General features: G+C 39.2%; 1 protein-coding gene across 4 annotated transcripts in view; it reads right to left on the bottom strand.

Moving 5' to 3' along the window:
- The window catches only part of NELL1 (neural EGFL like 1), a 464201-nt gene that overhangs the window by 344529 nt on the left and 97344 nt on the right, over positions 1 to 22328 (bottom strand). For all 4 annotated transcript variants that reach the window (XM_075927741.2, XM_075927743.2, XM_075927742.2 and 1 more), the window contains exons 8-11: positions 13382 to 13516; positions 11754 to 11856; positions 6905 to 6978; positions 4628 to 4727 (exon numbers count right to left, since the gene is read on the bottom strand). In XM_075927741.2, the coding sequence (XP_075783856.1) occupies positions 4628 to 4727; positions 6905 to 6978; positions 11754 to 11856; positions 13382 to 13516 (412 nt within the window). The remainder of the gene's footprint in view (positions 1 to 4627; positions 4728 to 6904; positions 6979 to 11753; positions 11857 to 13381; positions 13517 to 22328) is intronic.

The following is a 22328-nucleotide window of genomic DNA, read 5'->3' as shown; positions in this document are numbered from 1 at the left end:
AATAAATAAGAAAACCATATCAGAGATCAACAAGCTGGAGTGAAACAGGCACTTCAGATTGTGCTAATTTACTTCTCAGTTCAGTTTAATTTAAAAAAAAACAAACCTCACAGGACATAATAGGGCAGTAGTGTTAAATTTAAAATACATGGTGAGGATGCTTTTTTTTTTTTTTAGTGTGAGAATATTACTGTATTTTTAAAGGGCTTTTTTTTTAAATTTGATGTTTGTTCCTTGTCAAGTTCTCTGAAGATCTATGGACTGGCCATGAATTTTTTAAGTGACTAGAGACTTTTTTATTGGTTTTTGTCCGAAATGTCCTGTAATGTTATTTTTATCACTACATTTAGTGTACTATATCTATTTATCTATACACAGATAGACAGATATATAAAAATGAATATATAATATGCGGCTCTTCACACTCTCTCTCTACAGCTATTTTGGCTCTTCATCTGGAGAGCTGTGTCATCATTGGCCTGACTGCTTCTCAAACCTTCCTATTAGCAGCCAAATTATGGGTGCCTGCTATGTGAATGTACTGTAGGAGAACACAACTTGTTATGTTTTCCCCACCTTCTAGAGGCTGTGATTCAGCAAAGCACTTAAGTATGAGATTGAATCCATCCAAGGTCATCAAAGCACTTAAGCACATGCTTATAGTTAGGCACGTGCCTATATTCCATTGATTAGTTGATAAGGTATGTGTTTAAATACTTTACTGTATAGGAATAGACTTCAATGCTTAGATGAATTGATGCTGGTACCTATCTATCCATGGTGTCAATCACTGAGTGCTGAACAAGTAAACAGTGAATTCAAAAGAATGCAAATAGCAAATTTTGATTAGAACTCTACAGTAATAATTCCCCCGCCCCCGCCTCTTCCCCATCCCCCCAGTTCATTTAAAATGTCAAGAGACATTTTACCCTCAAAACTGTTACAAATATAGATTTGCGTCAGATGTTATTGCATGAGCTTGTACATCAGAAGGCAAACTCAGATGAAGAACCATATAATTGTGAACTAGCAACTTTAGTCTTTTGTGCTGTGGAAAGTATTAGCAGCTGAACTCTTCTTATTCCTTTCATATTTTTGGAGATTGTGGACCCAGAGCTCAGAGAGGCAACATCAAACAACATCCTTTCTAATTCTTTTGGTGTATATAGAAACTATTTAAAACACATCCCTCTTGTGCAGTAGCTGTATAGCAACACAAGAGCATTACAAGGTTTAATAAATTAACATGTGCAGAATGCTTTGACGATATAAAGCACTTTTTAAATCTTAAGCATTCTTGTGCTTATGTGTAGGAAATAATTAATTCATACTTCTCAAACTCCATCAGAGCCTTAATAAAATGAAAATCTTAAAATAGCTCAAATTCCCACAGCAATACACAAGAAAGGTATTATTTCTGTTTCTGAGAAAGCAACACTCATTTCATATTTCTTCTAGTCAGAAAAATCTTGAGCCTCACAGCTAGACCGGGAGAGATATGCTAATTGAAGAGCCTCCTTGAGCTGCAGTTGAAAAATCAGAAACCTTTTTCCTTAAAACTAATAAATGCAAGGGTAACTGAGGCCATATTTTTGTATTACACCACTATTTTCTTCAATAAAATGCACATTTCAGCTCATCAGGAATATTCTACAATTGCTGCCAACTAGTGTCAGTAGCCAATCTAAATCCATCAGCCAAACGATATTACTAGATACCAAACACAAATTACTTTACATAGAAATTGAGTGTTTCTCACCACTTTATTATTATCACTCCCCCACTCTTGAGGAGGAGAGGATGACTGAATGCTCAGTTTGCTGAGATTGGTGACACAAAAAAACTAAGTAGCAGCAACAAAATTCTCATTTGAAACTTTATTTGAATGACTCACTGGACAAGAAAAGGAGATGTAGGATCCAATCTACCATTAAAAATTAGTCAATAGCTCTAGCAACACATAAAAGAGGCACAACACATTTTTGCAATACTATTTTACCGTTATTGCATTTGCTTTTTTGGCAATAAAAATAAACCAAAGCGGACTACTTAAAGGATTTGTGGAAAGTAAGTTACACATTTGTTCATTTTATGCTGAAAATTCTTCTTTGATATTAAAGCAATCCCAAGTTATTTGTGTCTAATGGAACAACTATTAATTTTCTCAAAGTTATCAAGGTTAACTCCACCCTACAGCTGTACTTTTATATCAAATGTCCACTCTGCTGATGCATTACTAGTAATTGGTCAAGGCCAGATCCTGCGCATGCCTCTGATCCGAGAAGGAGAGAGGTGAAGGAGAAAGAGAAATACTCATCTGCAGTAATTACTCTTCCAAGCATTTCAACAATAATGAGTGAATAGCAAGTCTACCAGCTGGGTCTATTACACTATTTCACTGATACTTTGCTGACTCACAACATAAGTCTATGAAAACAACAGATTTTTCTTCTCTTGTGGGATACCATGTATTATGCAATGTACTTTATTAGTATAGAGATGGCTACCATAAAAAACCCTTTGGTCAACAGGCATGGTGTAAGAACACAATGCTACCATATTTCCTTGCTTCTTTTCCCCCTTTCCTCACATTTATTCATTCATTAGATTATCAATTTTGCTGTAGTTCAGCAACCAGCAGTATACAGGCTGCAAAACATGTTATATTAACTATGAAAATTCAGGCAGAAGGGATGTAACCTGACTATAAGAAGTTTGGATGAATATGTGTAGGGGAGGGCAGGAGAAAAAGAGGGAAAGCACATGATAGAATTGGATAAGGATAGTGTAGGAACTTATCTATATACCATAGGGTATTTCATAGTGCCCACTGTTGTACTAAATAAGCACTTGCAATACCATGACTGAGCCCTAATGAAAACAAAGTGGTAGAGACTTGCAAAAAAAAAGACTTGCTATAGGTCAACAAGTGCAAACTGATGGATTTACCATTCAACTATGGATGGCAATTAGTTACTGATAAACATGGATTGGAAAATCCAACTGATTTTTTTTTAAGTTTTCTAGGGTAAATCTATTTTGAAAGACAAATGTAAGTTACTGTATGTTTCTTTGCATATTTGCTCCTACACTCCATTTAGGATTTCAGTTGTTAAAATGATTCAAATGACTATATTAAATATCAGACTTGTTTCAGGTTTGCCTCCAAATTGCTCTCTCACACAATAAAATAGGTCATAGGCTTGAAGAGCAGTCATCCTTGCAGATTACTGAGGGCTCTCCCCCATCCGAGTTCTTAAATGCTTTGCTGAATCAGGGATAGCGTGTTAAAACTCTGCAGAGAGAATCACATGCTCCCCATCTATTTGAACTCGTGGGAGCTGAAGCCCTAAATATTTATCATAAAGTCCACTATTTCTTCAGGTTTCACTGCCTGATGGACGAGCCAACCCAACAGAAGACGTGTTCTGTTTAAAGAAAAACTTCAGTGTAATATATTAGATATTCTGTTTAGTATACCCAGCTGTAAACAAGATAAAACAAATAAAAAAGAACAACAATGAAACAACCCAGAGAGAAAGCTGACATCTAAACACTCTGATAATACAGAATAGAACTGAATATCAGCCTCAACATTTGAAAGCACTAGAAATCAGAGTTCATAGCAGTGGCAGAAATTTTCCTTCTTTTATGTCTGAAAACCCCTGAAGACAAGCTCAACCAGGTCATTTTAGAATATAATATATGCGTACCTAGGCTGACTACCTAAAGGAGTACCCACAATAATATAGAACCTACCTCTATAGTTACAGAACTGATCTTTCTTCTTTGAAGTTTGCAGATTTCCAATGCTTTTAAGTATCGAAGCAGCACTCGATCAAATTGGACCATCTGCTACAAATGATCATTAAGACAGCCAACCCTCAGAGAGGCAGCAGCAACGTTTACTGCTTATTTCAATGGCTACAGATGTTTCTAAAAATTGCTTAAAAATTCATGATTTCTATATGCTTAGAAACTAATCCTGTAAGCTGCTTCAAATGGCAGGCTCCTACAATAGCATGGAGATGCTTGCCAGGTCAGGACCTTCTTCAGTAAATATTTAATTACACACACACATTAATTCAATATTTATTGACTAAAGCCCTGATCTTACAAGCTGTATATCTAGATGCAGAGATAGAAACAGAAATTTCCTGTAATGAGTAATATGTAAGTTAATATTATGTCTAAACAAAATCCCAGATCCAAGCAACTTCAAAATTTGGAGCTGGACTGAGATCTGAACTTCACACTAGCTCTTACCTCTATAAATAGGCCAACTCAAAATCCATATCCAAACATCTTGAAACTCAGAACATTCGGATCCGATCTTACCATCTCAGAACATACCTATTTTCAAGTTAAATAATCCCTAACTGGGACTTGTGGATAACAGGAGACAGTGTCCATTGTCTTCTTTCTCCTTAGCCCAGAAAAGTTACTTTTTTCTCCGTTAATTTTTTCTCCCAAAGGGCCAGCACGGGTTGGTAAAATGGAGAACATTGTTTACAGGTAAAGGTTACTTAAGCAGCCAGTGTTTGATCAAATGAAGAGAAGTGGTTCATTACAACACATCCTAGAAATGACCCCAGGACTACAGCCCATCCAAGCAGGTACTGCTTACCTCTGCAAACGTTGCAGCACTGGTTCTCTGGAAGAATGTGATCTTTTTCTGAGCAGTTCAATGGAGGACACGTCTCTGTTAGTTTTACTAAAACTCCATTCTGGAAATAAATAATGTTAAAAATAAAGACACTGATGAAAATACATCTGATGTCAAAGGTCACACAGTTTTCTATCCACCGCTCTAGCTATCTTTAGTAATAGAAATAATAAAGTGACAAGCAGCAGGGTAAATTTAGTTTTTTACACTGTAACATCAAACCTAAAATTAATCTACTTGAACATTTTTATTCCCACAGTTTAAAGAAAAGACAACACAAACTCAAGCCATTACAGCTACTTTTTCCTTTCTTACCCTGCATAAGCACTTTCAAGATTTAAATAAAAATTTGAAAGAAATAAAATACTAAGGTTTCTTTCTGCTTTTACACCAGGCTTGTGTATTAGCTTTAAATTTTGTAAGAGGTGGTAATAAATGAATTACCAATAAGACAAAGGAGCAAGGTTAGACCTAGGACCTCTTGAGGGAGCAGGCTTGCCAGCAACATTGCCATTGTGGTATTGCAAGTCTCACCATATTCAGTGCGATAGATGCTGAAATCAAGAGATTATGTGACTATTTCAGCTTTTTTTTTTTAATGTTTCTATCCTTCATGGTTGCAGACCATAGCTTGAAGAGGTAACCTCACTGCACCCTCAAGGCTCAGAAACCAGAAAGCAAAAAACAAGATCACAAAAATTACTTTTACTAAACTCATGATTTTTAGGGGTTGACTCATGATTTATGAATTTTTGAGGTTGGCAAAACTGGGCCTACAAAGTCTAAAGTATGTAAGATGTGCAATAGCATGCAGCACTTGTAAAGGTATGACCACTTTTCTTCAGCAGAACCAAAGAATGGAAAATTTTGGACACACCATCCCTGACTTTCTTTGGGTTGAAGTCTCAAGATTAAGAGCTGCTGAGGTTTTTTCCCCTCTCTCTCTGCTACCCAGTTATACTTTATTAGCCCAGAGATGTCAACTGCTGTGTTCATATGTAAGCGGGCACATGCTTCAATGGAGGTGACGAGGAAAGGTGCCCTGCAGGAGGATACCGTGCATGTCATGTTATAAGAGTGCCCACATGAAAAGAGGGGAATTAACTGAGCCATTAGGGCTGACTCTCATCCCACTTTCACTGGTGTAAAGCAGGAATCCCTCACAAGAGTCAATGAAGTTACACCAGTGAACTGAGGGATCGCTGTCAATCATTTTATCAAACTACCCAGATGAAAAGGTACTGGCTATGACTCACCAAGAGAGCCCTACAACTCAAGATTGGACAAAACAATTTCAGCAGGAACAACACAGCATATCACTGCACTAACAGCAAGGACTGGTAAAATGCCAGGTCAAACACATATCAAGAAAAGAAGAGACTCTAAATCAAATCATTCAGAAGAAGTTCAAAACCAATTCAAACCAAGCTCATGTCTTCATTGGAAAACTACAGAAAAGAGATGAGCTTAAGTCTGACCGTCATTGCTTCACATCAACAACAATTTCACTTCCTAAAATTGCCCTATTTGCTGTGACTGGTGACACTGCAACTGACAAAAGAAGCAGCTGGAATATTCAGGAGTTCAGTTGGCCTTATTTCTATAGTGTAGAAAATATAGAAAATGTGTAGACATTACAGGCAGGATAAAATCTGTTGGTGTAAACTGGTGTAGGTCCATTAAATTACTGACATTTGATTTCAGATATATTCCACTGAGAAACGGGGGAGAGTAACTTTTCCGATAACAAACATAGGCTTCCTTATATAGGATTATTCACAGGAAGAAGTTCTACTCCATAGAAGTGCTGTGGATCATTCTAGTAAGGCTCCAACACAGCAAAATGTTTAAACACCTTCTCAACTTTCAACATGTGAGTAAGTCAGGGCTTAAATAAGGGCCTTGTGTAAATCCAGAGTAACTCCAAGGATTCAAACCCTGACTACTTGCACGTTGAAAGTTTAGAATGATGAGATCAGAATCTGGCCCTGAAATGGCACCTCTTCCCATTTCCTAGGTAAGAAGCAAAGAAAAAGGATTTATTATCCTAAATAGGCCATGTTCCAGATTGGTCTGTGTGCATCTAGCTTCCACTGACATCACAACCAGCATTAGAAAAGAACGAATGCCACATATGCATGAAGGAAGCCTAAAGTAATATACCAGGTTATCATGGTAATTTATGGGCACTGCATTTTTATTTAAACAACAGCAGAAGTTAATAAGATTAAAACTTACTCGGCATTCCCTGCAGCTCTTGGTTAAAATTCTCTGACCTTCTGCTAACACTCTGCCTCCATAGATACATTTGGCTATAATTTAAAAATAATTTTTTTTTAAAAAAAATCAATATTTTAGTAGCAAATGAAAGCAAAGTAAAAACAATACACAGATACATCAGCAAATATGGACCTACTGCAAGAAATATGATGTACTCATTTCACCTTCACTTGAAGTAAGTGTTGATTGCTTTCATTTATTTTGAGTGCAACCGTAAATTCATTAAAAAAATATTATGAAACATAATACCCCTCGTAATACTGACAAAGTAGTACGTTAATGGCCTGAAGTGATAAGAGGAATAAAGCATTGTTCAGCAGATACTGAACCCAATTCATTAACAGAATCACTCAGAGCACAGACACCCCATACATTAGACACAGTACATTTGTACTGCTACATGTCTGCATCAGGTTATTCAGAGCTCTTTCGACCAAGTCAGCCAGACATTCGTGTATTTTATGTCAAGAGAATGGTAGATGCAAGGGTTTCAGTTAAGCTTTCAGATTGTACCTGGGGCCAAAGGAGGACAGAATCCTCAACACAGCTTTGTCTCTGTGCAACTACAGAAATGGCTCAGAAATAGACAAAGACCTGGAATTTGCTGACACTATGAACTTAAAACAAATTCCTATCAGAAACAGTCTTAATAGACACAAGGACAAGAAAGGTCCATGCCAAGGCTCAAAGGAGTGACAAACATTTCTAGAGGAGTACGATGAATCTAACAATTAGTTTGACTAACCTTTGGAATGGAGTGCCTTGCGTTATGACTCTGAAAATCTCTCTATTGTTTCCCTGGCCCCCAGATTCCAAAATGAAGATTTGCCTCTTCCATTTTTGCACCTAGATTGGTATGTCTACATAGCTTCTTATAAGCTCCCATACTGTACAGCAAGGAGGCCGATTGGTTTCTAGACTGGGGATTTTTCCAAATATTGGGTAACGAACTATGTTAGTTCCAGAATCTGAGGAAGGATGATCTAGTTAAATTCTTTGCTACAGCCTTCCAGTGTGATCTTGGACAAGTCACTTAATCTACTGCCTGTCTCTTTTCCCCAACTGTAAAACTGGGATAATACTTCCCTAGTTTACAGTCAAGTTGTGATGACAAGACCCATGAGTTATTATGAGCTTCTCAGATACTATTATGATGGGGATCAAATATGTGCTTTAGAATTAATAAATTAGCATGAACAACTGGGAAAACAGATTCCAGTATGAAAGGCACTAAATAAATCATCACTGTCCATGCTGGGTAACATCATGTGTTCCTCCAAATCCCAGCATCATGAAAAGGCACCTGTTGCCCAAGCTGGTGTTTCCTTGTGAATACTGACAGAAAATTTATTTCCAATTTTTCTGCATAGCAAACAAAATTTGGGGCACACTCATGGCAGCAGGGAGCCAGGAATTCCATGAATTTCCGCTCTCACAGGTACTACTGATACCAAGACAGCTGGCCTGCTTATGCAACCAACTGCTAAGTGTACCTCTGTAAACTGCCAGAGATGCCTCGGTCTATGCCAGATGCTTCTCCACTGCTGTGAAAAGACACATTTCTTTCATCATGCTCTTGTTCTCTCTGCCAGCCTTATTCTTTAAGTACACAACTGGGGCCATCCTGTTGCAGGAGACATGCTCAGTTTCTTCTGAAATCTAATCATTTACGGAAAACCTGATCCACAGATATATGCCCTATCTGTCAGGCTGCCATCCATGCAAGTGTCTACCGGTACGTCTAGACTACCACGTTTTGTCGACGGAAGTTTTGTCGACAGATACTGTCGACAAAACTTCCGTCGACAATTTGCGTCCAGACACATGGAGTTCTGTCGACAAAGCAAGCCGCTTTGTCGACAGAACTCCGTAGTCTGGACGCAACGTTACAGGCAATAACACCTTCTGTCGACAGAAGGTGTTTTGCCTCGTAAAATGAGGTATACCAGCGTCGACAAAACCGCGGAGTTCTGTCGACGTTATGTTGACAGAACTCCGCGGTAGTGTAGACGCTGGTATTGTTTTGTCGACAAAAGTCCACTTTTGTCGACAAAACTAGGTAGTCTAGACACACCCTACATGTCCAAACAGTAAGCATTCTGAGAAGATGGTCACCAAATTGGAGATGATTTTACATTCTGAGTCCTATGCCATAAGTCAATGAGACTTGACATTTGACAGTAGAACTGAGACACCGCAAAGTGTTGCTTCTCAATTAAGCTGTTCACAGCATATCCAGTAATGGTCCTACCTCACCTGCCTTCTTCCATTCTGTGGTGAGAAATGCTTCTGGTGCCAAAGACCGATTACATAATACATTGCTGTTGATTTTTTTGTAGCACTTTTCATCCAAGTATTTCTGAATGCTGGAATCCATAAAGTCTCTCAGACACTATCTTGCCTCCCAGAAATCTCTCTGTTCATAATGCTGGAAATGGAAGAATCTAAATAACTCACTGTGAGAAGCTGGATACTGAGAACTTCTTTTTTTAAAAAAATCCACCTTGTTGGCATCCAAAAGAGAACCCAGAATTCTTTTGAAAATTTGGCCCTAGCTTTCTATTGCTCAATATGAGCTCAACCGGGATCTCACTTGAGCAAAACAGACAGTGTGTCTACATTGCATCAGGATGACTGCTTTGGGAAAGGTGAACTAGATTGATGTACTTTTACTCTCTCTATTGTATCACCTGAGTGCCTGTAAGCTCAGGGCTGGACTTACACTGGACAGAAGCAAAAGTAAAGAATTTTATAATCGGGAAGGGACACAGAATATAGGAACAGCCATCCTAAGTCAAACCAAGATCCATCTAGCTCTGTATGCTGTCTTTCAATAGAGACCAATCCCATTTGCCCCAGAGTGAATTAACATAACAGGCAATCAAGTGTTCCATTCTCTGTTGCTTATTCCTAGCTTCTGGAAAACAAAGGCTAGGTGACTAATAGCCATTGATGGATCTATCTTCCATTAATGTATCTAGATTTTTTTTAACTAGATAAAGGGCTTTAAATATAGTTTTGATCTTTTTGCTAAATGCTGGTTTGGAAGGATTTATACAAGATGGCCGAGAAGAAAGAAGAAACACACATTTTAAAATTCCTAAACAATTTGTGTGAGAACTGCTTGGTACTTTGTTACAAAAGAGAACCATCAAGCTGTTCAATAACTCCTAGAGACAGAAAATTACAATTGATGATTCTATTCAGGGCTAAATGGGGAAACTACAGAGAAATAAACACCCGCAGTGTAATAATGTGGATACCTCAGTGGCTGCCACTATACACCCAAAAATGACTAACTGTGGCCCTAGCATATCATTCTGTCAAGGAGCTGGCATTTACAATCAATTTCAATCAACTTTCATACATCTTTTTCCATTGACTGACATGCTGAGTCCTTGTCAGAATAACGAGCTGAGTTTGGTGCCAATCACTGACTAAGAGTGAGTTTGTTCATCTTTCCATTACAGAATCAAAAACACAGTCTATACTTTGGGACTTGCATTCAATCTACAGTTTAGTCCTTCAGAATTCCTCTAAGTCCAATTCTGGCTGGGATTTGTTGCTAAGTGCACGTGAGAAACAATACAGGCTAAGAGATGCTCAAGTTCTCAGAGACATTAAAAGAATCCTCCACAAACACTCAGCAGGCTAATCACAAATACTTGTGTTCGGGGGGAAAGAGGTGCAGGGGAAGGATGTGCAAGTTAGGAATTGGGGACTGATCCACAGGCTTTACAACATATGTTATTTGTCCTTTTGTGCACAGATTGCTCAAGGCCCGTACATAATGGTGGAAATGGTGGAAGCTGTGCCAACTTCATGAATAGGTAGACTAAATTCTCACTTTTTTGGACAAGATTCATGATTGTCTATTTGGAATTGAAGGAGGGAAATCAAAGAATGACAACCTGATTCTTTTCTAGAATGTTAAAATGTTATTTTTGGTTTCTAATTAATCCTAAATGAGCCAACAGAAACACTGCTGACCAGTCTGAATGGAGAAGGGCTATGCCTAGAATGTGTGGTTGGTGTGATAAGGGAAAAAAGGTCTCATTTCTTCATACATAAGAAATGTATTCCTATGTACATGAGCACACATATGTTCAACTGACTTTGCCCCCTCAGCTCCATCTAAGTTTGGAATATTAAACACTTCATTTCACATATGGCTTCCATTTGAAGATAAGACAATTTCATCAATTGTACCAACTACAGAATTACCTGGACATCTTTGTTTTCATAGTCATTTGGTGTGAAATATGTCACTTAAATGTCTACTGCACAAAATATACATAATTACAGGCTAGATAAGACCACAAGTTTTCCTTATGTGGCTAATTATATCATTTTAGTTTGAACAACCCAAAATATCCAAACAACCACCTTCAGTTCTGAACAGGGTGATAAATCACCAAACTTTAAGTGATTACCCCTCTTTATAAATATAGAACAACTGCTTCACGCTAATTAATATCAATTGCATTTAACAGCTACTATAAGAAGCCAGACATTTCTTCTTTGGAGCGGTAGAAAAATATGCCAACATAATGCAGTGATAGATATAGTCTTAGACACATGCTGTACTGAATCTTCACTCCTAAAGGATTTTTTTTTATTTCTCAGGCAATAGTTACTCATTCATTTTTTTAACCAAAACCTGCCACTATGACTCATGTTCCCTGCATTAATTTATCAAGACCTGTGAAAATTGAAGGGAAAAATAATCAACTGCTCTTAGTTTCAACAAAAGTGTCATTCCAGTTAAAAAGAAAGTGGAAGAAAATATCAAATGTAATGTACTTACACCTGCATATTTTGCAGCACTGGCCTCCAATATGTACTGGGAGGGTGTCAGGAGAACAGTTCAGAGGGGGACAGGACATCCTTCGGCACTCCACTACTCCACTCTGAGCAAAGATTAGAAAGATGAAGTTCAGAGGGATGTAATAATTTACATAAAGCTGAAATACTATACAAAAAATGAAAATAGCATTAAGGATTTCTGATCTTTCCTCCAGCAACAAGTCTTATCTGATTGCTACCCATCTGAACTAAGCCAGCCGCATTACCTTTTTTATATAAATTTTGTCTTATCCCACTTGTCCATGCTCTGTATGTGGATTAGACAAAAAATAAGACCATCTTTCCAAGAACATAAATACCACCTTTCACAGGCTCTGTCAATCATCCTCAAAATTTTAACAATCAGTTTTCTATTTTTCTTGAGTAAACAAAAGCTCTCTTCAGATATCTATCACATAATTTCAACCTGACAAGATTTACATACTAATTCTCTTCTGTTCCACTGGTTTTCAAAATGATAAACACCGTAAACAGAAATTGCATGTTGTTACCATGCAGGGTGCAATTGAGCGCCCAGGAATAAAATTAAGATAATACTTCTCTCTCTCTCACACACACACACACACACACACACACACACACACACACACACACACACACACACACACACACACTCTTTCACTGGAGAGAGAGAAACTATTCTGAACAAAAAAAACCCACAGATAACACCATCATTTCCCCCACTGTGCCCTGAAAAGCGCTGAGCATTTTACAGATCAAATTAGAACAAATGAGGGAGTTGTCAAGGGAAGCAGGATTTTATTTACTAAGGGTATGTCTACACTGCGTTCCCCTTTCGAGAGAGGAATGCAAATGCAGCAGAGCGAAATTGCAAATGAAGCGCGGATTTGAATTTCCCATGCTTTATTTGCATAATTGCATCTGGCTGCTATTTCGAAATACCCTATTTCAGAAAAAGAAATGCTGTCTAGACACGGTTATTTTGAAAGAAAACCCATCTTTCGATTACCCTTAAATTACGCTTAAACCTCATTTTATAAGGAGTAAGAGTAATTTCGAAAGAAGGGTTTTCTTTCGAAATAACCGTGTCTAGACAGCATTTCTTTTTTCGAACCGGGGTATTTCAAAATAGCACCAGGACTCAAGTGAAGGACGGGAAATTCAAATCCGTGCTTCATTTGTAATTTTGCTCAGCTGTATTTGCATTCCTCTCTCGAAAGAGGAATGCAGTGTAGACATACCCTAAATATTCATATAAGCAATAGTATTTCTTTGTCACTTCCTTTCAATTGTTCACACTGCCACTGGTTACAACCTAAAAATTAAACAAAAAACAGGACTATGTAGCACTTTAAAGACTAACAAGATGGTTTATTAGGTGATGAGCTTTCGTGGGCCAGACCCACAAAAGCTCATCACCTAATAAACCATCTTGTTATAGTCTTTAAAGTGCTACATAGTCCTGTTTTTTGTTTCAGCTAGACCAGACTAACACGGCTACATTTCTATTACTAACCTAAAAATGGTAATACGTCTCAGAGTTGGCATTCTGTATTCAAGGACTATTCACACTGTAATTAGGCATCTTACCCATTAGAAGGTTCTTACTTTGCACGTGCAATTCCTGCAGTGATCATCTTCTACCCAAGAGTCTTTGTCTCGATAGATCACTCCATTTACTTGACAAGTCTTCTCACAATGACAGTTTTCCAATTGACTAAGCCTGGTTTCTGCATAATTTAGCTATAAGTGAAAGTTACTTGATGTAATTTCGGTAATTCATACACATGATTTTACCAAAGCCAAGATGAAAAGAAACAGCTTACTGACTTAACTGAATCAAATTTTATTACACCAGTTGAAAAACAAACTAAATAGAAGACACAATGAGCCAGAATCTGAACTGGTGTAAATGTGCACTTACTGCAATTGAAATTAGCTAAAGTCTGCCGGTTCATAATCTGTATGATTGCCTCTCCTAATCTAATGAACCTCAGCAAGATATTATAAGTGTACCTCCTTGGGACCTCAGATCCTTAGCAGATTGGGTACTTTCAGTTTGCAGTTCAAAAACTGAAATCTCTAATATTCTGAATTCATTTACCGGCATACATGTAATTTAAGAGCATGATGGCTGGCAGGCTCTGATTCCTTCTGTTCAACCTAACAGGTTGCAGAAAGACCTTAATAATATGTTAAGCAAATATGATTCACAGGGAAAAGATGACATTTAAATGTTGTATAACAGATGTTCCCAAGCTATGGTTTATGGCCACTGGTGGCCCACAAAGCACTTGCTGGTAGACAGCAGGCAGTGGGCGGTCATGATACCATCAGCATGTCCTCATTGCCAGCTGCTAAAATGAATTAACAGATGTTAAAAATAATCCTTTCCTAGTAGTACTTTTCCAGGCAAGCAATGGCCATATGTAATAGTGAATGGGAGGGGGAGACTGTCCATATAACAGCAAAGAGAAAGGTGGTAGTCTATACAATGCAAAGATGAAGAAAGCTGCTCTCTCCAAATTGTTGTCCATATTAAGAGTAATTTATACTTTTCTGCTCACATGCTCCTTTCCATCCTCCCCAACACACCCAGGCAGATTACACCCACCAGGGCCACGTATTTCATGCCAAACAAGGAATATTCCATGCAAATGAAGAATCCCAAGCGACATGTAATACGGTGGATAAGTACCCTTTCTCTCACTTTTCCCTTTCTCCACTGTGTACTACGGATCTTCCTTAATCTTCCTTTGTACAAGTGCCCACATTCTCTACTGTATGAGACACAACAGGGCTTTGTCGCATCTTAAAACACTTGCTGCCATGCCCAGACTCCTTTAAGTAGGGGAACTTGTCCTAATGTAAGCACATATCGATTGTTTTGTTTTTTTTAAAAAATAATCCCAAAAAAACCAGTTCCTCCGCTCACTCTTTGTCATAGCGCTTCACATTCCCTTCCTATGGGTATCTTGAGCATCCCAGTGCAGGACAGATCCCTTCTTACAGTCAGTTCCCATTTCAGTCAATTCTGTTCCTCTTCTGAAATACCAGCATCAGTACCAACTGGTCCATCGCTCCAGAGACCGACCACAGGGATTGGCTGCACTCTTCTGTGGTTCCTCCCCCAGGCAGAGTCAGTTCCTCCTCTTCTTGCACTCTGATAAGCCCTCGTACTTCCACAAGTAGCCCTGATTTTAACTGCCTCAGATAGGCCGGCAGCTACCCTGTGATTGTGTCCAACATGGAGCAAAATATCCCCCAATATAGATCTGCCACAAGCAAGATCCTCTGTCATGTCCAATAAGAACCAAATTACTCAGTCCTATTGACTAATTCTTCAAACTTCCTGGCAGGACTCAACTTGCATATCCTTCAACCCCCAAAACACCCACCTTGCCCAGAAAACCACATGTCCCAGATCAGGTGGGAACTTCAAAGGGCTAAATTCTGATGCTTTTACTCACGTTAAATGACACATTAATGCATGAGTATTCCCACTATTCAGCTGGGTGTAATTCAATTGCGAGGTACCAGAATCTGCCCCCAGAGTTAGATGAATGCTAGCCCTGATTACCCTTATAAATGGAATACTACAGTATTTTACAGAATGATCCAAAATACTACAGCTTACAAGAGCATTTTTACACTGTTTAGAAAGATCACTTTACAATACTGCCATTCTTTTATATTGACATCTACCTGCATTATGTATATTTCCAAAAAGGCTCAAGACTTCCAACATTATCCATTTTAATGGGAATATTCCACCTTGCCCATCAATCCTCATTATACTTCCTGACAGGTAAATCTCCAACACCAGCAGATTCAGAAACAAAGATGGGCAGAAAATACTACGGAAACGTCCTTATTTTTAATTTTTAAGCCTTGAGTAAAAGCTTTAGACTTCATTAAGTCATGCTTTTTGGATATCACTGGAGTTGACACTCAGCTTTCACAAAGCCAGAATGATCTTGTGATTTAAAAAATCTTTTTCACACTTTAAAAGGCAAAAATCATCCTCTCTTACCCAACTGCTAATCTTGCCCATTTTGAGCAGTGACCCGAAAAGGGTTTCTATATTTGTACCGCATAAAATAGAATACATTTTGTTCAATTAAAATGGTGTTTAATCTATAGGTTTTGTTGCCATTTATATATCTGTATCTTTAATGTTTTTAACACAAATAAGTAAAATGTATCATTTTTATTTCTTATGATTCTTTATGAACTGCACACAAAAAGAATACTATACAAAAGGTAGGTCTGCAATTAATACTTTGTGTGTGTGTGTGTGTGTGTGTGTGTGTGTGTGTGTGTTAATTCCTGTAACCGCAATAAAGAAAAAGAAGCAAATGAAACACTAGCCAATTAAAAACTTCATATTCTGTGACTTTCACTAAGTGGCTGTGTCTAGACTGGCATGATTTTGCGGAAATACTTTTAACGGAAAAAACTTTTCCATTAAAAGCATTTCCGCAAAAGAGCGTCTAAATTGGCACGGATGCTTTGGCGCAAAAAGTGCTTTTGCGCAAAAGCATCCGTGCCCAGTATAGACGTGTTTTTGCGCAAGAAAGCTCCGATGGCCAGTTTAGCCATCGGGCTTTCTTGCGCAAAAAATTATGGTGCCAGTCTACACTAGCCCTCTTGTGCAAGTATTCTTGCACAAGAGGGCTTATCCCTGAGCGGGAGCATCAAAGTATTTGCGCAAGAAGCACTGAATTCTTACATTGGAACATCAGTGCTCTTGTGCAAATTCAAGCGGCCAGTGTAGACAGCTAGCACGTTTTTGCACAAAAGCAACCACTTTTGCGCAAAATCTTGTCAGTCTAGACGCACCCAGTATATATAAATTAATTGATAAAAACACACCATCTACACCTCTTATTCGGAAGAATGATTCTGGATGTAAAATTAATCTATTAGTAATCAGAGATATGAATGATTAGTACTACCTCTGGCATGCATTTATCTGTGCAACTTTACAGAAAATGTCAGTGTTATGTTTAAAGAGATGAAGACATACAACAACGAACTTTCTGATAGCAGTAGGTCAATGGATGTCAGACACACAAGTTTATCTTTTTTTAAATACTATTTAGTTGGCATTTGCTATATGGAATCAAATAGAAATGTTCTATTGGTATTTAAACTTCCCAACATAATTGAAAAATCACCATTAATCTCAACAAAACAATGATACCCGCCACATTTCGTGTACTACAAACTGAAATGCCATTCTAAATGCTGCCAAATTTGCATAAATAGATTTGTCAAAGATTGGAAACTTTTGACAGCCTATGGGTTAGAAATTAATCAACTGGAGTATGGAACTCCTCTCCACTACTAAGCCATCCATTTTTAATATGCATCCAATTTCAAAGTTATTTGTAGATACAGAAATATTCAGTTAACTAGTTCTCCAATAATGTTTTCAAACCAGAAGATGAAGAAAAAGACTTTATGATATTAGTGCTGGGCTATCCAGATCCAGAAGTACCAGAAATCTTACAAAGAAAGCTCTGTTCTCATGACAGCCCCAGAGAACTTTGAGCCAAAAAGTTGATGCATTTCAAATAAATATTTGAGACCAACTAAATGTATGGTGTAAAGAAGCCAACTGGGTTTTGTCAACAGTAAATTCTGCCCTTAAATTTGGGTACTATGCTGACCAAACCAAGCACTGAACCTTTCCACTGTTATCCAATTAAGATTTAGCAGCAATAAAGTTCATTAGAAATTTTGGGCTGGAAATCTCAGGATTTATTTCCAGCCACTCAAAGGAATACACCTCATTGCAATTGAAAAAAAGACTTTTCCTAGAGTGATGCCCTACAGTTTATTAAAAAAGAAACTGCATTCCATTTTCAAAGTCGGTGGAATAATACCGATTTACACTATCTGATGATCTGACCCTTTATATTTGTTAATACCACCTAACATTTCATATCCAGCATCATAATTGGGCAGGGTGAAAATTAACCTGTCCTTCTTGTTCCAAGGAAATGTATATTTTAAATTTTTTTTTAAATCTACTCCATTACCTTTTTCTATTTAAGGTGCAAGACTAAAGAGAGGAAACACCACAACGTCGGTGGTAATATAAAAAGTTCAAACTCTTTCCTTACCACAAAAAGATATATCTCTGACACAGAAAATCTACACTTTAGGCATCTTTAAAAGCAACCCATTGACTAGCTCAAATTGGCTGTAAATCTTTGAAGAGTGCATGGGAAACAGAGTGTAATGATACTTCGCTTACTTGCCATCATTTGTAATTCTCTAGGGTACATACTTACACTGCAAGCACCATTCATTGGTCTTTTGGAGTCTGTAATTAAATTGTTACCAAATGCAAATCTACAGACAAATTCAAGCCTCTGGTATTTCACAGCCTAAAAGAACAGCTGGATGTAGAAACACGGGGGGACAATTTTTGCATGATTCCAAGTTTAGACTCTGCAATTCCCTGAATGGGGAAGGGAATTAGGGGTGATTGTTCTGAATTTCATAATACAGTACATACTCCTTGCTCTGGCAAAGGAATCTTCCTGGGCAACTGTGCATTGGCCCACTCCTAGCCCAGACATATATTAATGCCATATTAGTATATACCTAAAACTGCACAAATATCACTCATGGCCTGAATTTGCTCCTTAGAACTTCGATGTGAAAAAAAAAAGTTTGGTTTTAAATTCTGACCTCTTTAATTTGTATTTGTCTCAAAACTTCTGGAACTGCTATGGGTGTTTTTTTTCTTGACAACAGTATTGCTATAAGATTAATGCAACACCACGTTTAGGCCATGACTACATTATGAGATATGGCTGAATTTATTCAGCATGCGATTTTGTAAAATTGAAGGTGAATGACCATACCATGCAAGAATTTAATATTGTTCAAAGTAGCTCATTCTCAGTAGGGTTACTACCATCGAAAGAGCAATGCACTGTGAGGGTATGTCTACACTGCATTCCTCTTTCAAAAGAGGAATGCAAATGCAGCTGAGCAAAATTGCAAATGAAGCACGGATTTGAATTTCCCACGCTTCATTTGCATAATCGCATCCTGCTGCTTTTTCAAAATACCCTATTTTGAAAAAAGAAACACAGTCTAAACGCGGTTATTTTTTAAAAAAACCCTTCTTTCAAAATTACCCTTACTCCTTATAAAATGAGGTTTAAGGGTAATTTCGAAATAAGGGTTTTCTTTCAAAATAACCACATCTAGACAGCATTTCTTTTTTCGAAATAGGGTATTTTGAAAAAGCGGCCAGATGTGATTATATAAATGAAGCAAGGGAAATTCAAATCCGTGCTTCATTTGCAATTTCGCTCGGCTGCATTTGCATTCCTCTCTCAAAAGAGGAATGCAGTATAGACATACCCTGGGTACCTATCCGACAGTGACTGCACTGCTTTGCTTTCTGGATTAAGCACCCAGTGCATGCTGGGAACATACCTGTGCAGCAGGTGCTTCTGGATACTTGTCGTCAGTGTCCCATAATGCATTCCTTTTCACCCTTTCCCTCCTGCCTGAGTGCAATGGCAAACAGTCTTTTCATACCCTTTGTTCCCATGGTTATCTGCGCAGGCACCATAGCAGGAAAAAGCACAGAACCCATTGTGGATCCCACTGAGCATCAAAGCATGATGATGATGACGATGGTGGTGGTGGTGGTGGATCTAATGCTGGAACATATCCAGAGCATATCCAAGGTCCACAAGAATGAGGACAAATCTCAGGAGGCAATTAACAACCTCTTCTGCAAAGCACTTGAGTTATGCACCTGGCAAACGACACCAGCATTTGATTCTCTTGACTCAGTGGAATGCTGGTTCTAGTGCCCTTGAACAAGCACAGACTTCTGGGATTGAATTGTGATGTGGGCATGGGACGATTAGCAGTGGTTTCAAAACATCTCAATGCATAAGACCATGGGAGTTTGCAAATTGCTTTCCCCCATTCTGAAGTGCAATTAGACCCACTCTTACAGTGGAGAAGCACCTGGCAATTGACCTGTGGAAGCTTGAAATGCCAGACAGCTCCTGGTCAGTTGGGTATCAATTCAGAATGAGCTGCTGTGATTCAAGTTGTGACCCTTTCTTTTTCTTTTTTTGGAGGGCAGTGACTGGGAAATGTGGATACCATAGTAGATGGCTTTGCCAAATTGGGGTTCCCTAACTCTGGTTGTGGCAATAGATGGAATGCACATCCCCATCTTAACACCCAACCTGCTTGCCAAGGAGTACATAAATCACAAGGGATACTTCTGGATGATGCTGCAGAGGCTGGTGGATCACAAGGGCCATTTCACAAACCTCAGAAAAGGTGCATGATGCACGCATCTTTAGGAACTCTGGCCTCTTTGGCAAGCTGGAACTTTTTTCCCAGACTGGAAATTACCATCAGAGACATTGAAATTCCACTGTGGTCCTTGGAGACCCAGCCTACGCCTTGCTCCCATGGCTCATGAAATTACACATGGGTAGCCTGAACCCAGTAAGGAGCAGTTTAACTACAGGCTCAGCAAGTGCAGAATGGTGGTAGAATGTGTTTTGGGGTGTTTAAAGGAAAGTTCCGCAGTCTACGGACCTCAGTGAATGCAACATTCTCATTCTGGTTGCAGACTGCAGTGTGCTCCATAATATTTGTGGGAGTAAGGGGGAAATATATCTGTCAAGGTGGTGGGCCGAGGCACAGCACCTAACTAGGGATTTTGAGCAGCCACATCAGCAGAGTGATAAGGAGAGCACAATACAGAGCATCGCAAATCAGGGTGGCTTTAAAAGACAGTTTTACAAATAGCCAGTTTTGAGAGCCATTCATGTTGCTCCATCGAGGTGCCCCAGCATTCCATGTGCTTCCCTGCAAATCCCCACCTATAAAGAGACTGTTGTTTAGAAAATGTGTTTTAATTTAGGGAACACGGCAGGGACAGAAAGCAACCCCAAATGGTTGTCTTTCAAGATAGGAGCTTCTATGAGGGTGATCACAATTGCGAGAAAGGCAGCCTTTTGTTGCTTTGTGATGTGTCCCGGGGGGTTCAGAGCATGACTGCTCTTGACTTCCCGTGTCCAAGGGCCTCAGAGAGGAGACTATGGAACTCGGTGAGGAAGTAACATTGGTCCACAATGGCTGGAGATGGAGCCTGTGCATGTAGGCATCATGGAAAGCCACCATGCTCTCCATCTCATCTGCCAAGTCTCTCTTCCGGGTGCTTCACTTTCAGTTCCCTGCCCTCTCTCCTGTCCTCATGCTCTGCTCACATCTCCTCCAACAGAGTATTCCTAGACTTGCTGAAGTGCTACCTATCCAAGAGAGTGGACTGCACTTGCTCCTTGAACACATCATCCCTAGTCCAACTGGACACCTGGCAGTGCCAGGGGAGCGTGCAGCAGGCTCACTGATGTTCCTGCTGTAACAAAAAGTGAAGGGCAGACTTCACAGGAGATACATTGCAGAGCATAATACCTAATCTGTTAGAATAAAAGGAAGGCCTGTCTAAAGACAAGAGGGATGTGTTACGTATAAGGCCACAGTTATGCTTTTAAGCAGCCACTATGCAGCAGGTACCCTCTTTTAGCAAGATAAACTCACCAGAAGTAACCTCAGAGTTCTTAGGGAAGCAACTGGACCTGGTTTGGTGGAAGGCTTGGTAAGGAACAAGTAGAGCATGAGCCTGCAGGAGGAAGGGGTCTGGGTGTGGCTACAGAGCAGTGGCTCTCTCAGTATCTGTGTGGTCAGCACTCCCATTTGCCCAGAGAGTGCTACTTTCCCTTCCCTCAGAAATGGGCAAGCCAGGGGGAGGTGGTCAAGGCATTCCATCAGGGCAGGGGCAGCCATGATTCGTTGGGGATGAGCAAACTGAGGTTTACTGCAGAGCCATCAGCTAATAGCTTCCCCTGCTTCATCCAGGTTACTATGAGAAATATTTGTCTTCTTTAAATCACACAAAGTGACAGGGAGCACATGCTGACAATGCGGTTACACACCTGGGACTTGTTCTGCAATGACACCAGACCACGTACTGCTGGCTTGGTATGAAAAGGGATCCTACCGTGGAGGACGGAATAAGGCAGGCCTCCCCGGAAACCTTGTGGAAGGATGGAAGAGTTCCTATATGAAAGCATTATGTGTAGGGAGGATTCCTGCTCCATCTCCAGACAAGCTTTTCCAGGGACCCTACTCCCTTGCTGTGTAGGCAGAGTGGCCATCACAGATCACACCAATTGCCTTAACTCACTTTTAGCAAGACAAACTTACCAGAAGTAACCTCCCCCAAGATCAGTGCTTGACTGTGACTGTCCACATTAGCACAAAAATAGACCATTCAAGGTTGAATTTAGTGGTTACTCCTCATGAAAGCAGGAGTATAGAAATTTATATTAACAGCCCTTAAAGTTGATGGGTGTGGTCTTGGTGGTGTGGACTCACTGCTTAGAAATTTGGCCTAATGCAGCTAAGTTTGACCTAAACTCCCAGTGTAGACTAGCCCTTAGTTAATACATTAGTAAGGAGAGCAAAACAATTTGACCAGAGTGAAAGAAAT

This window comes from Pelodiscus sinensis, chromosome 5 (assembly GCF_052426305.1).
Source record: "Pelodiscus sinensis isolate ZL-2025 chromosome 5, ASM5242630v1, whole genome shotgun sequence".
NCBI classification, from domain to species: Eukaryota; Metazoa; Chordata; order Testudines; family Trionychidae; genus Pelodiscus; species Pelodiscus sinensis.
The sequence above is the reverse complement of the archived record's forward strand: the minus strand, read 5'-3'. Positions and strand labels throughout refer to the sequence as shown.